This window comes from Dama dama, chromosome 11 (assembly GCF_033118175.1).
Source record: "Dama dama isolate Ldn47 chromosome 11, ASM3311817v1, whole genome shotgun sequence".
Lineage (NCBI taxonomy): Eukaryota > Metazoa > Chordata > Mammalia > Artiodactyla > Cervidae > Dama > Dama dama.
In genome coordinates this window covers 38,588,792-38,605,002 of record NC_083691.1, presented here as the reverse complement: position 1 = coordinate 38,605,002, position 16,211 = coordinate 38,588,792, and the positions used below count along the sequence as shown (strand labels likewise).

At 35.7% G+C, this 16,211-nt stretch overlaps 1 protein-coding gene across 9 annotated transcripts in view; it reads left to right on the top strand.

The window, feature by feature from the left end:
- The window catches only part of APLF (aprataxin and PNKP like factor), a 126,177-nt gene that overhangs the window by 9,863 nt on the left and 100,103 nt on the right, over positions 1-16,211 (top strand). For 6 of the 9 annotated variants that reach the window (XM_061155156.1, XM_061155161.1, XM_061155158.1 and 3 more), the window contains exon 2: positions 5,774-5,845. In XM_061155156.1, coding sequence (XP_061011139.1) covers positions 5,774-5,845 — 72 coding nt within the window. Of the gene's footprint in view, positions 1-2,923; positions 3,140-5,773; positions 5,846-16,211 lie in introns of those variants that run through there. The other 3 variants (XM_061155160.1, XM_061155159.1, XM_061155155.1) reach the window with 3 other exon arrangements.

Here is a 16,211-nt window from a genome sequence, read left to right as displayed (position 1 = left end):
AATCATACTTCAATTATCATGTCACATTGCTTTTATCATGTTTACTGCTTTTTCAGTAACCTAATGATAATCCTTTTAGTACCAAACAAAAATGTATCAACATTTTAAAAATATTAACTATTTTCCTCTCAACTTTTTATTTTGAAAGATTTCAGGCCTGTTGAAAAGTCGAAAAGGCTGGTACAAAAACACCTATGTAACCCTAACTTAGATTAGTTAATTGTTAACATTTTGCCACATTTACTTTCTCTTTATCTGTTGCACATTAGTGAGTTAGCAACAGACAAGCTGTAAATATCTTTTTTTTTTTTTTTTAAAGAAAGCCTTTTATTTTGTATGAGGTATAACTGATTAACAAACAGTGTTGTAATGATTTCAGGTGACCAGGGATGGTACAGCCATCCATATACATGTATCCATTTTCCCCAAACTGTCCTCCCATCCAGGCTGCCACATACCATTGAGCAGAGTTCCATGTGCTAAACGGTAGGTCCTTGTTGATTATCCATTTTAAATATAGCAGTGTGTACATGGCTGTCCCAAACTCCCTAACTGTTCCTTCCCCCATCCTTCCCTCTAGCAACCATAAGTTCATCCTCTAAGTTTTTTCTGTTTTGTGAGTTCAGTTGTATCATTTCTTTTTAGATTCCACATATAAGGGATGTCATACGATATTTCTCCTTCTCTGACTTACTTCACTCAGTATAACACTGTCTATCCATGTTGCTGCAAATGGCAGCTTTTCACTCTTTTCAGTGGCTGACTAGTACAGAGGATGAGATGGCTGGTTGGCATCACCAACTCAATGGACATGAGTTTGAGTAAACTCCGGGAGTTGGTGATAGACAGGGAGGCCTGGCGTGCTGCGATTCACGGGGTCGCAAAGAGTCGGACATGACTGAGCGACTGAAATGAATATTCCATTGTATATATGTACCACATTTTCTTTATCCGTTTTCCTGTTGATGGACATTTACGTTGCTTCCTGGTCCTGTCTATTGTAAACAGTGCCGCAATGAACACTGGGGTGCATGTATCCTTTCAGATCATGTTTTTGTCTGGATATATACCCAGGAGTGGGATTGCAGCATCTTAGGGTAGCTCTATTTTTATTTTTTAAAGGAACTTCCATACTATTCTCCATAGTAAGCCTTTAGTACCTTCTGAAGGATGTTACGCCTTTCAACCTACTCCCAGTAGCCTCTAACCAGTGTACTACTTTGAGTCCTTACATTTCTTCACTTTTCTTTAACCTCTTTCCACTTGCAGACCAACATCATTGTCAATGCACTGCCTACTAAACCCTATGCACTTTATTGTCTGCTGTGAATAGACAACTGGGAATTCACATAACTCGTCTGGTTAGACTTGGGTGTACTCTTAGAATATACAGGACCACATGAAAGTCTGAAGGCTTCTTGAAGCTTTATTTAGGGCTTCAGTTTTCCCAGAATGTCTACTTGCTTAATAGCCAGTCTGTCTTATTTCTAGTTTTTTAGTATGTCCTAGTTTAGACAGTTAAGCTGATGTTGAATCATCTAAAAAAAATGTTTTACATAATGATAACGAGGGAAGAAGTATAGCACTAAGAGCGAAGGTGCCTTTAAATCACAAATCCTGGCCCCTCTCCTTTGCTTATTGGTTCTGTAACCTCTCGGCCGTTCCATTTCTCACCTGTAAAATAAAGATGGTAGTATCTTCCACAGGTTTTGTGATGATGGGAAAAAATATATATGATAAATATAGAACAGTGCTGTGGTCTTGATAAATATTGCCATTACAATTTGTATGTTAATAAAAATGTGTGGGTATTTACTCTGCACAAAAAGCAGTGATTGCTGTTACATAAAGCAGGTCATCAGATCTTTAGGATCTGTTTATGACCTTACTTCTTTAAGCCCCTTACCACCCCCATCCTGAAATTAAAATAAGCTTTAAACATCATTTGTTAAACCTTTAAGCTTTCTATTGAAAAAGCATAAATTACTGTTTTGTATCACTGACTCAATGGACATGAGTTTGATTAACCTCTGGGAGTTGGTGATGGACAGGGAGGCCTGGCATGCTGCAGTCCATGGGGTCGCGAAGAGTCGGACATGACTGAGCGACTGAACTGATTGTTTTGTAACTTACTCGTTATTTAGAGGTGGGGCATAAAAGGGACAGTTGTAGCTGAATGCCTGAATGATGTTGATTTCAGAGACTCTAATTTAAAGTACTTTTGTGGGTACTATAGAAATACACAGCTTGCAGTGAAATCACACTGTTGAAGAAACATGTGTCCACTAGAGGTCATTAAACCTTTATATTATTGCTTTCTGCAAAAATATGGCTTGAAAATGAAGGAAACCCAAGTTGGACTATTACAGGAACTGTAATTATATGTCATGGTTTTATATTTGACAGTTTGTTACTCTGTTGTAGAAGATCAACTTGTATAATTGAAGTTAACAATAAGATATTACTCCCCAAGTTATAAATAGAAACTTCTTACTCCTCGCCCCAGAATAATTTGCAGTTCTTGAAACTATTTCTGAATGATTACATGTAGGTGTAAAGTAATAATACATGACTTTTTCTCATGTATTTATTTTTGTTAATTATGGAATTGGAGTACTAACTGTGAAGAGTGACCTACACAAGCAATTAAAATTCTCTGGACTTTCAATTTCCAATATGTAAAATGTGAATAACATTTATGACAGCATTCATTTAAGTGAAAGTTCTATGCAAATGATAAAATCTGTGTGAATGGTGAAGTGGATTATCAGATGACTGCTGTTTTGGGCCCACTAAGACACATTATGGGAAGAATATAGGAGCCTCCAAATTTCTATCCTCTTTTCTGATTGAATAGGCTAATAGTTTATATTTAATTTTATGAAATAGCCTTTGTAGCTAATAATGGGTGTATTTTAAATAGGCTCAGTGGTAAAAAACCCTCCTGCCAATGCAGCAGCTGCAGGAGATGCCGGTTTGATTCCTGGGTCCGGAAGATCCCCTGGAGGAGGAAATGGCAGCGCATTCCAGTATTCTTGCTGGGATAATCCCAAGGGCAGAGGAACCTGGTAGGCTACAGTTCATGGGATTGCAAAGAGTCAGACAGGACTGAATGAACAAACACACATACACCTGTAAGGTATTTTATTTTTGAAAATGTCCTAAAAATTAACTGTAGCTTTGTGGAAAAGTCACATGTGTGGAATTTATTTCACTGTGATGCTTGATATTACTATTTTTATATAGTCACAGCCATAAGTTTACTTGAGCTTAGCATCACTATGAACAAAGCTAGTGGAGGTGATGAAATTCCAGCTGAACTATTTCAAATTCTAAAAGATGATTCTGTGAAAGTACTGCACTCAATATGCCAGCAAATTTGGAAAACTCAGCAGTGGCCACAGGACTGGAAAAGGTCAGCTTTTATTCCAATCCCAAAGAAAGGCAGTGCCAAAGAATGCTCAAACTACCTCACAGTTGCACTCATCTCACATGCTAGCAAAGTAGTGCTCAAAATTCTCCAAGCCAGGCTTCAGCAATACGTGAACCGTGAACTTCCAGATGTTCAAGCTGGATTTAGAAAAGGCAGAGGAACCAAAAATCAAATTGCCAACATCTGTTGGATCATCGAAAAAATAAGAGAGTTCCAAAAAAACATCTGCTTTATTGACTGTATCAAAGCCTTTGACTGTGTGGATCACAACAAACTGTGGAAAATTCTTCAAGAGGTGGGAATGCCAGACCACCCAACCTGCCTCCTGAGAAATCTGTATGCAGGTCAGGAAGCAACAGTTAGAACTGGACATGGAACAACAGACTGGTTCCAGATTGGGAAAGGAGTACCTCAAGGCTGTATATTGTCACCCTGCTTATTTAACTTCTATGCAGAGTACATCATGAGAAATGCTGGGCTGGATGAAGCACAAGCTGGAATCAAGATTGCCAGGAAAAATATCAATAACCTCAGATATGCAGATGACACCACCCTTATGGCAGAAAGTGAAGAAGAACTAAAGAGCCTCTTGAAAGTGAAAGAGGAGAGTGAAAAAGTTGGCTTAAAGCTCAACATTCAGGAAATCTGAATGGTATCTGGTCCTATCACTTCATGGCAAATAGATGGGGAAACAATGGAAAGTGACTTTATTTGTTTGGGCTCCAAAATCACTGCAGATGGTGTCCTCAGCCATGAAATTAAAAGGCGCTTGCTCCTTGGGAGGAAAGTTATGATCAACCTAGACAGCATATTAAAAAGCAGAGACATTGCTTTGCCCATAAAGGTTCATCTAGTCAAGGCTATGGTTTTTCCAGTGGTCATGTGTGGATGTGAGAGTTGGACTATAAAGCTGAGCGCTGAAGAATTAATGGTTTTGATCTGTTGTGTTGGAGAAGATGCTTAAGAGTCCCTTGAACTGCAAGGAGATCCAACCAGTCCATCCTAAAGGAAGTCAGCCCTGAATACTCATTGGAAGGACTGATGCTGAAGCTGAAACTCCAATACTTTGGCTACGTGATGCGAAGAACTGACTCATTTGAAAAGACCCTGTTGCTGGGAAAAATTGAAGGTGGGAGGAGAAGGGGATGACAGAGGATGAGATGGTTGGATGGCATCACTGACTCAATGGCCATGACCTTAAGTATTCTTGGGAATTTGGTGATGGATAGGGAAGCCTGGCGTGCTGCCATCCATGAGGTGGCAAAGAGTTGGACACAACTGAACTGAACTGAACAGCCATAAGTGTGGAATAAAAAAATGAGTACTGATTCCGGAAAGTTTCATATTTTTGCAGAACTAGTAGAACTAGTAGGACTGAACTGAATTGAACTGAGTGGATTTAATTGAATTTAGGCCTTGCTGCAGTCTGTTTTTACTGATAATTTTGGTCCTAATGTGGATAAGGTTAGAGATGAAGTGACAGATACCAAGGTAGTGACGAGATAGGCCAAATAATTATGCTATTAAGTAAAGTTGGTGATTGAAACATTTTCATTACATAAAACTACAAATCATGAAGATAATCTGTCTTAACTGTTGTGTTAATAGCCATGTAGGGAAGGCTTGCTTGGCAATTTCAACACTTAAAAGTGCAAGCAATTTTTAAACTTTGGTGTGCAGAAGTGATTGTGGGCATAAGTAAAACACTGCTTGCAGTAGTTGTCTCAAAGCAGAAAGCAAATGTATTTTTTAAATGTTTCTTCGCTGTAAATATTTGGTTCTCACTGCTCTTCCTGTCTTCCTGCCCTCTTAACTGCTGCTCATGGCTCAACTGCAGGTCTGCTTGATTGGGTCTGCCTGACCCCAGTGCTTATAGTCAAACCTTTTACATTTACCAGACTGCTGCTTGTTAAGATCTTTTGTCCTTATAACACACGGTATATTTTCTGTATTTGAAATGTTTCCTGATACATACATATTATATAGATTTTTTTCTTTCGCATCTTGTTAATTTTATTGATAATCCCTGCTAAAGATATGTCTTGAAACGATCGTGAAAGGTTTTGGGATCTCTTAGGTTCCAAGCTTGAGTCTCTGCTTCACTATTTATTTTTCTGTGACTTTGGGGAGGCCTCTTAATCTCTGAGTTGTTTGCGATATGTATTCAGCAAGGACAGTCATTTCAATATACAGTCATTGAATGAGTAATAGATTTCATATCTAGTCTACTAATTTCAGAAACATTGCTGTGGGGTTTTTTGTTGTTATTGTTTTTTTTGTTTGTTTGTTTGTTTTAGGAAGGTGGCTGTGTTTGAAATGTTAATTTTTTTCCCCCTGTAGATAACAGATAAGAGAGTGTCCAGAAGACATGCCATTCTTGAAGTGGTGGGTGGTAAGCTTCGAATCAAACCGGTAAATATGTCATTAATGATTTATTTTAACCTTTTCTCTCTCACCTTTTTCAAGCTCCTGATTGGAGGGGCTTATTCTTAAAGTTATGAAAATAGGGAATTAATGTTAGAGTGTGTTTCCCTTATTGCCAGAAGATAACTGGGAGATAAAGATCTAAACTGTTTAAGCTTCTTTTTTTCCCATGGGGCAGTGCTACATTTAAGTTGTTAGAATTTTATTGAAAGGTGACTACCAGTTCATGTATGCATTACGATTTTGTTCATGAGTGGATATTACAAAGAAGATTCTATAAGAAAGTACCTACTGTGTAATGGTTAGTTTTGGGGGGATGGGGCAGCAACCAAAGTCACTTAAGTGTTCTAGGCTTGTTTTAGTGGATTTCTATACCTAGGATATTTTCCAAATTGGCTTAAAAAAGATGCTTAGTTGGAGCTGTCCATCCCTGGATGAAAAGTATTCAGATATATTCTGAACTTCTATGACTATTTAAAAGAGTATTGATAATGTAAAATAAATAAAGGTGATTTTATTAATGGAAAATTTCTTCTTTGAGTTAAATTTCATCCGCTATAAAGTGGGTCAGATTTCTGTATGGGAGTTTAATCAATGCTTAATCAAAGAAAGCACCTTTTAGAAAACAGTCTTCACCTTACTTGGTCTTTAGTTAGATTGTGCTTATATAAGTAAACAGTTGTTTTTTGAGCACCAAATCGTGGTAGATACAAAATTAGAAGTTAGAGCAAATATTTCACTTTAGGTTATAGATATAAAACTAAAATTTGGGATGATAACATTTATTTACTTAAATTATACCTTTGTTTATCTTTTAAATATTATCTGGTATAATTTTACTGAACTTTTAGTGTGTGAATTATATACATGAAAAAAAGGTAAATAATTTTACGCTTTTCTTGATACTGTTGTTTTTGACAGCTTAGAATGTCTCATTCTACATCGTAAGTTGTTTAGTGGGAAGTAGAACTCAGGTTCTTTGAACCCTATGCAGTAGGGTTTTTTTTTCCCATCACATTTTCCAAGTCAGGATTTTTTTACCATTTGGTGTTCTTTAAAGAAAAAAATTCATGGAGTTAAAACCAATTGTTGATTTATCTTCACAAAATATTTTGGTGCTTTCAGTTGAATAGAGCTTTAGAACCGAAAGCAATCTTTAATTCAGGTTTATGTATGTGCTCATTTGATTGCGGCCAGAACTGTCATTGCCTATCAGTGGAGAAGAGAATTTCTTATCAGTAAATGGTACTGGGACAGTTTGTTGTTTGTTTGGGGAAAAAAAATTAGACCTTGTACCTCAAACCATACATAAAAATCAATTCCAGCTAAATTAAATGTGAAAGTCAGAATTATAAAACTATTAGAAAATATAAGAGAAAACCTTTATGACCTTAGAGTAGGGAAATATTTTTAAATAAGATATAAAAAGCAGAAACTGTAAAAGAAAGATTGGAAAGAAAAAGCCAATTACATTAAAATTAAGAACCTTTGCTGATCAAAATATAACGAAAATGAAAAATGCCACAGGGAGAAGATACTTAAGACATGTAAAATTGACAAAGGGATGATATCCAAAATTTATAGCAAATGCTTTCAATTAATAAGAAAAAGGTAATCCAGTAGAAAAATGGGCTGAAGACTTGAGTTTCACCTTACAGAAATGAAAATCTGATGGTTAGTAACATGAAAAGCAGGCATACAGTCTTCTTATTAGCTGGGGCAATAAATGAAACCACAGTGAGATACCATTGTACACACAACAGATTGGCAAAAATACAAAGTCTAACAATTTAAGTGTTGGTGAGGATGTAGAACAAGTGGAATAGTGATGAACTGTGGTTGGGAGCTCAAATGGTGCAGCCACTTTGAAAAATAGCTTAGTGTTATTTCCAGAAGTTGAAAGCTTGTATTCCCTCCAAGCCAGACCTCATACATATACAGGATATATATAAGAGCTGTAAGAGTGAAATTGTATGATAGCAAAACACCAGAAGCGACAGAAATTTCCACCAACAGTAAGATCAATAAATATATTGTGATATATTCATTTAATGAAATACCGAACAATGAAGATACTGTGAAAGCTGAGAAAATATAGATTAAAATCTGTAACAAAGTATTGAATGATGAAAGCATGCATTGGAAGAATATATATAGTATGGCTCCATTTATATAAGATTAAAAATCCTGCAAAATTAACAATATATTCTGTGGTCAGACATAGGTGGTGAATAGGAAACAGTAAGTACAATAGTCAGGGTAGTTTTGTCTGAGGGAACTGAGAAGAGAGTGAATAGGAAAGACAGGGAACATCAAAGGTAATGGTAATATTCTTCTTAAACTGGGTGGTGGGTCTACACATATTACCTTACATTAGTTACTGCTCTGAAAAATTAATATGGAATATTTATAACATGAAAAAAGTTATGAATACTACAGCAGTTATTTCTGTAATGCCAGACTACCAAACATTGGAAGATACAAAAAAAGTTTTTTTACGGAAATGTGCAGTTCTAGTACTAGAATTTGATTCCTCTTTTAGAAAAATATTTAATTGGGTTTTTGTTTTATTCCCAGAATTATTAAATTAACATTATATTAGTTGAAGGAAAACTGACTCTTGGATTTAGTGACATATGTGTAGTTTCTTTGCTTTATGTAATGCTTGATTTCTTGTTTATATTAATATAGTGTCAATAAAATAACTATCCCCTTGAAATAGATTTATTTATTTAATCAGCCTCTTATTGTTGCTGTACCTTCAAGGTGTAATGTAGAGAAATTTAGAGGAATTCTAATACAGACTTTGGTAATGAAATTTAAGATCAGTAGTAATGAGTATGAGATGGACAGATAACTTCTAGTCTTTATCATAATGCTAAATATCACTTATTCTCTGTTCCTAGTCAATTACAAATTATTTGATCTACTAAAGCAGATTATATATGCACTATAATAAAATGTTGAGAAGTTTTAGTTTAAAAAGTTTTGTAAAATTGCATAAATAAATGTAGCAAATATTTTGTTATGATGATCCCTTCCATAAGCTATATATTTCACAGTTATGTTTATGTAATTAAATATTGTAATGTTATGTGTAAGTAATTAAATATTTTTTTGCTTTCCCTCAAATTAAACAAAAAAACAGCTTTGTCAGTGATACATGAATGCAATTAGGGCAAGAGCTAATTTAGACTTTTAGATTGGATGAATCTGTCTCTTTTTTCCCCTTCTAATATTTCCCTTTAGAAAAGGCTGTAGCACTTAGTAGTTCTAGGAAATAGTGCATGAGGAGATAATATTAACTCATGAGGAGATGATGTTAGCTTTTTTGTGTGTCATTTAAATTTAATCTACAGTCTGGTATCAGCAGGGAGAAAATGCATTATGAAGGCAAAATGACAATGTTCTCTATAAAAGACTGTATCACCAGTGGTTAGTTATATCCTCCGGGTGTTATTTCATTTTAATAAAAACTTACTTCTTGGTTCTTGGATGACTGAAGGAGTAATTCTGTAACTTTAAATTGCAAAGATATTTATTTTTTGCCATTTCATTTTGGTTCTCAAAATATATAGCTTTGAGTGATTGTATTTTTTCTATTGCACAGTGAAATTTCTGAGTTGTGATTATTTTCATCCCATGAAATTAAGACTGTACTTGTAAAATAGCTATTACAGTAGCTTTTCCACGACTCATTTTGTTTATTTTTTTTATTTGTGTATTTTTTTCCCAATAGCATTGACTTTTATTCACTCATGTTATCTGAAATGGTATCTGTTGGATTTAAATGCTCATTAATGTAAATGGCTGAACAAAATCATTTGAATGGATATTCAATCCATTAAAAAAACTCAATATCCCACATAATTAAAGTCATTTCAACATAGCCTCATGACAACTCCCACACCAAAACAGTACTTTATTTTGTAAATTTTGACCCATTATTACTCCCATGTTATTTATGGTCTTTTCAGCTGTCAAGCGTACAAGGTGAAGAAAAAATTTAGTTAGATGGGGGTTGCACCTGGAAAATAAAAGTTCAAGAGAATGAATATTTTGCCATGTTCAGTTAAAAGTGTGCAGTCTGTTACAGGTTGACACATTGATTGACCTGATTTATGCAGAATTAATAAGCTGTTCAGATAGTGTAGCTTTAGTATGCTGCACGTGATACCGGCAGCCTGGGAGTTCATAGATGGACGTGGGACCCAGCAGATTTGAAACATGTATATGGAGTTTAAGAAATTTATTTTCCAGGTGCAATCCCCATCTAACTCATTTTGTTTAAAAAAAACAAACAACTTTCTAAATTAAAAAAAACACACACAATATTGAAGAGCTTTTTTAAATTTTTGACACATTAATCTTTCTTTAATATTTAATGATAACTCCAAGAGAAGGCTATAGGAAATTGATTTGTATTTTAGTTCCATTCCTTCGGGGATAATGCATCCTTTGTACCACTTTGAAGAATACAGCATACTCATTTAACTTCATATTTATAATCACATGGATCTGTGAAAAGGCACATACCTCATGTATACCTCTCATACAGGTAGCTTGTATCTTTTATTTACTGTGGGTTTGGGTTTGCCAGTATTTTCCCTGCCCTTTTCTGCTAGCCTCATTGAAGGAATCAGAGCCTTCCATCTTTTTTTGGTCTCAGAGTTTGAATTTTAAGAAGAATCTTTAAATACATTTAAGTCTGACTTGGGGAAAGAATTGGAATGATTTTTAGTTATTGAATATATTTTTTGAATATAAGTCTAATTCAGTCTGCTTTTCTTTTTTGTTATTAAACACTTTTTAAACAGGCCACACATGCACATAACATACATGCTTTTTTTAAAAAGTCAGTTTAGTATACATTTGAGATAGTTGTCAATTTTGGCCATATTTACAAATATATTAATATTAAAGTATTTATAGTATTCTATTAATTTTTTAAAGTTTTGTTTTATGAGTACTTATGTCATTGTTTTCATTCCAAATATTCTATATATATTCTCCCTTTTTATTAATAGCACTAGATTTTTGTCTACTTTATTACTTAAAAAACTATCTTTTGGATTTCTTGTATACATGGCTTTTTAGTTGGAGTGTACATAGTTTGACATAGTTTTTCTTTTTTTTTAGCTTACTGAATGAGTAATATTTATTTAGATGTTAATTATAGGATCAAACATCAGATCTCTTGAGATGTCACTTTTGTGCTTAGTTTTGGGATCTCCTGGTATGGACATTTTTAGGAAAAGAAAAAGATAATGATGGACCACACAGATTGGCCTACTTTGTGGATGGACTTGCTAAATGCTTAGTATTTAACCACCTACATTTAAATATTAAGTGCTTTCAGCTGAGGAAAAAATACTCACGTTGATTTTTGTTTAACTTTGGGTTTTTGATGTCTTTTTAAAGACATATAATCAGTTTCCTTTCTTAAATATTTAACCTTTTCTTCTCAGAATTTTATGCTTTTGTATTTAACATCTTAGCTTTTGTAAACTTAGGGCTGTATCATTATTTAATATTGTTTAGAAATTCATCTGAATCTTTCAAATACTCATGAACATCATCTTATTTTAACCTATGAGAAGGAAACCTCAGAGTTCAGGCAGAAACTTTGCATATTCGTATTTTGACTGTTGTCCTTCCCGCTACCCAGCATTCCTCACTGGTTACCATAACATATCAAGAAAGGGGAGGCTTCACTTAAAAGGCTGAGGAATAACAGGGAACATTTCCAAGCCCAGCAACGTGCTAAAGCACTCAAAAGCTCTAACCGTATGCCAGAGCGCCACATTGAGAGAGAAATTAGGGGTGGCTGATAACATAATGAAAGGTTAAGTTTCAATTATAACTTAGAAAATATCAAACATTCACAGCTTTTTTTAGGAATATAGTGTTGCATAAATTACACTGCATCTCTATTCTTATGCCATCTTGTTTGTAAAATTTTATATTATTATAGTTTGTAAAATGACTCTGACCCAGTGAAATAAAGTGAAAGTCGCTCAGTTGTGTCCGACTCTTTGCGACCCCATGGACTATGCAGTCCACGGGATTCTCCAGGCCAGAATACTGGAGTGGGTAGCCATTCCCTTCTCCAGGGGGATCTTCCCAAAACCCAGGGATCAAATCCAGGTCTCCCACATTGCAGGCGGATTCTTTACCAGCTGAGTCACAAGGGAAGCCCAGTGAAATAATTAACTACCAAATTTAAGGGCTTCCCCTAGTAGCTCAGAGGAGAAGGGAATGGCAGCTCACTCCAGTACTCTTGCCTGGAAAATCCCATGGACGGAAGACCCTGGTAGGCTACAGTCCATGGGGTTGCTAAGAGCCGGACATGACTGTGCGACTTCACTTTCACTTTTTACTTTCATGCATTTGAGAAGAAAATGGCAACGCACTCCAGTATTCTCGCCTGGAGAGTCCCAGGGATGGAGGAGCCTGGTGGGCTGCCGCCTATGGGGTCGCACAGAATCGAACTCAACTGAAGCGACTTAGCAGCAGCAACAGCTAGTAGCTCAGACAGTAAAGTCTGCCTGCAATGCAGGAGACCCGGGTTTGATCCCTGGGTCAGGAACATGCCTTGGAGAATGAAATGGCAACCCATTCCAGTATTCTTGGCCTGGAGAATCCCATGGACAAAGGAGCCTGGTGGGCTACAGTCCACGGGGTCGCAAAGAGTCAGACACGACTGAGCGACTAACACACACACACCAAATATATATATCCTCTATTTTTAATTTCTAATTCTATCCTTTCCTCCAAATTTTATTTTACTGCTTTTTTATCTTTTTCAGCACAGACAAGAAATAGAAATGTTTCCCCTTGCAGATACACCTGGGAAGGACTTAAGGCTAGATCCTCATGAAATTCAGTTGCTGAAACTAGATAAATTATATTCCTTGCAGCTTTCAGAGTTTTTTCTTTTTTTAAAATTGAGCTTATAGGTAGCAATGCTTATTTTCCTGGCAGCTTTTACTTTAATACTCCCAATCCTGTAGTAGGTCTGCTCCCCACCCTACCTACCCCTCTACTCCCCCACTCCCCACCCCCCACACTAGCCACAGGCCTGGGTTAAATGTACTGTTTGGATGGTTTAGCTTCTAAAATGTAGTCATTTTCCATACACACCGAGGAAACCAGATCTGAAAGAGACACGTGCACCCCAGTGTTCATCACAGCACTGTTTATAATAGCCAGGACATGGAAGCAACCTAGATGCCCATCAGCAGACGAATGGATAAGGAAGCTGTGGTACATATACACCATGGAATATTACTCAGCCATTAAAAAGAATTTAGCTAAATACTTTCTGATTCCTCTACCCAAATTCTATGATTCTGTGGTTAATTTAAAAGTATATTATGGTATTTGAGCAGATGAAGTCATATGAAGTTACAGCTAATGTTACTTGTGTGATTTTCTTGGAATTTTGAAAGCTAGTAAGCTCATGTGCTGAGCTATTGGCCACCAGGAGCTTTTTAGAGGATGAAAGTGGATTCTGTTTAAAATTTAGTTTACCTAATTGTATAGATTATAATTTTAAAAAATCATACAATATGGTATCTTGTAGAAAATGGAATTAACCAATTTTAGGGATGAATCTATTTAAGTGACTCAACAGGTAGCATTTTTAGTAAGTACTTTGGATTGCCAGCCTCACTTCTTGTAGTAAACTATTTGGAACCATTCCTGAGATTATTCATTTAATGACTGACAGTTGAAATATCATTGATTCTTCCTGTTACTAGAGACACCTGTAGTCATTTTAATCATAGACTGTAAGAACTGTGGTAGATAATTATCTGCACCCAGGGACCTTAGAGTCTAGTGGTGATTTGTCAGATGATTATAGGTAATCTTTGACTGATAGAAACTGGTTCCAATAGTTCAAGGAGAAAGGTGGTTGGGATAAGACATTACTGAGGCTGTAGTAAACAATAGGGCATTTTTGAGTAGGTCTTAATGATTGGATCAAAGATTGTATGTATAGGGCAAAGATTTTGGTGTATGAAGGTGGAAGTTGGGGTTGGAAACCTCTGTAGGTTTATGAAGATCCTTCATTTCTATGTTTTTTTATATTGGAGAAGCCTTAGAGGGCTTATGTAGAAAAATGTAAAAAGTAACCCGGGAAGCTGTGAGGGGATAGAAGACTGGGAGACTTGATGTGATGTTAGCACAAGTAAGAAATGCACACAGTGGGTAAGAACTTGAACTAGGGTCATGACTGCAAATGGTAAAAGAGAAATGGACCTGGTATTCTTCAGAGGTAAATGATCTGGAACTTGACATTTGAATGGAATGAAAAAAGGTTATAGATGTTCAGTAAAAGTTTGTGGATATTTTGCTGTGGCTTAATATAGAAACTAAGTCAGAATATATTTACCCTTTAAATACCCTATTCTTTTTCTGTAGAAATAGACATTTTTAAAAAATAAATAAAAAATATAATGGAAAGTAATATACCAAAGTTAATAACAGTATTTGCTTCATGTTTATAATAATATTCTAAACTTACTTATATTTTACTTAGTTTGTATTCCATAAATGATTAAGATTTTTTAAAAGAGAAAGTAACTATATTTAATAAAAATTTTAAACTGAGTTTCCCAATGGAAAGAAAATTTTTGAGGGGTAAAAAGAAAAAAAATACTAATGCATTTCTAGAATTTCAAAATACATTTAAAAAGAAGCCTATTATAAGCTTCCTTAATTTTTCTCTAATTAATATTTTTTACAGTAGTAACAGAAGGTTTTACCTTTTGAATTTATACTCAGTTCAGGTCTTTTCAAACTCACAGTGAATAAGACATATCTTAACACCTATAAATAGTTTAAATGGTTGGGGTCAGAAAAGGTTTTAATGTATGAATGAAAATATGCTTCTGTCTCAAGATACATTCAGTTCAGTCGCCCAGTCGTGTCTGACTCTGCGACCGCATGAATCGCAGCATGCCAGGCCTCCCTGTCCATCACAAACTCCTGGAGTTTACTCAAACACATGTCCATCGAGTCAGTGATGCCATCCAGCCATCTCATCCTCTGTTGTCGCCTTCTCCTCCTGCCCCCAATACCTCCCAGCATCAGGGTCTTTTCCAATGAGTCAACTCTTCGCATGAGGTGGCCAGAGTATTGGAGTTTCAGCTTCAGCATCAATCCTTCCAGTGTTCATTGGACTGGTTGGATCAGATCACCCAGGACTGATCTCCTTCAGGATGGACTGGTTGGATCTCCTTGCAGTCCAAGGGACTCTCAAGAGTCTTCTCCAACACCACAGTTCAAAAGCATCAATTCTTCGATGCTCAGCTTTCTTCACAGTCCAATTCTCACATCTGTACATGACCACTGGAAAAACCATAGCCTTGACTAGACCTTTGTTGGCAAAGTAATGTCTCTGCTTTTTAACATGCTGTCTATGTTGGTCATAACTCTCCTTCCAAGGAGGAAGCATCTTTTAATTTCATGGCTGCAATCACCATCTGCAGTGATTTTGGAGACCCCAAAAGTAAGGTCTGACACTGTTTGCACTGTTTCCCTATCTATTTGCCATGAAGTGATGGGACCAGATGCCATGATCTTAGTTTTCTGAATGTTGAGCTTTAAGCCAATTTTTTCACTCTCCTCTTTCACTTTCATCAAGAGGCTTTTTAGTTCCTCTTCACTTTCTGCATTAATGAATTATAAATAGAAAAATTGAGAATGTTCAGCACATGTCAATCTCAAGGTGATGTTTATGTTGCTGTGCTGGAGAGATGGTTGATGTCTCCAGAAAAAAATGTCATTTAAACTGATAAAGTAGACAGATGGGCGGTAGGGGGAGTTGCTCTATATAAAATTCTTAAAAGAAAAAAAAGAAAATCTGCATTAATGTGGATTGCTTTGTTATATGCTAAAGCTTATTTATTTAAAAGACCCAGTAGTATGGATGACAAGAAGGCTATCTGGAAATGGCTACTTTCAGTTTGATTCTAGTTAGAATTTTTAAGATGCCTTTCAATAGGTCTTAGTTATGGAGGCAGCTCTCGTTGTCTTTGCTAACACGAGGTAATTAGTGGAAACATAACTCAAAATAGTGGCTATTGTAATAGTTTTGACAGTGAGATATATTTGCTTCTTGCAATTTGAATATGGATGATGATCTTCAGAGGGGAGTTTCATTGAAACAAAATAAGATTCTTCTGTGAGGATTTTTTTTTTTAAATAAGGTATGTTGTTTGCTTGAGAAATTTGGTCAGAATTTTCCTTCCCATAGATTCTCATTTTTTAATTATAGTAATTCTTAGGGGAAAATAAACAGTAAAGAATTTTCAAGGGATTAGTGAATTTTGGATAAAAATTGGGG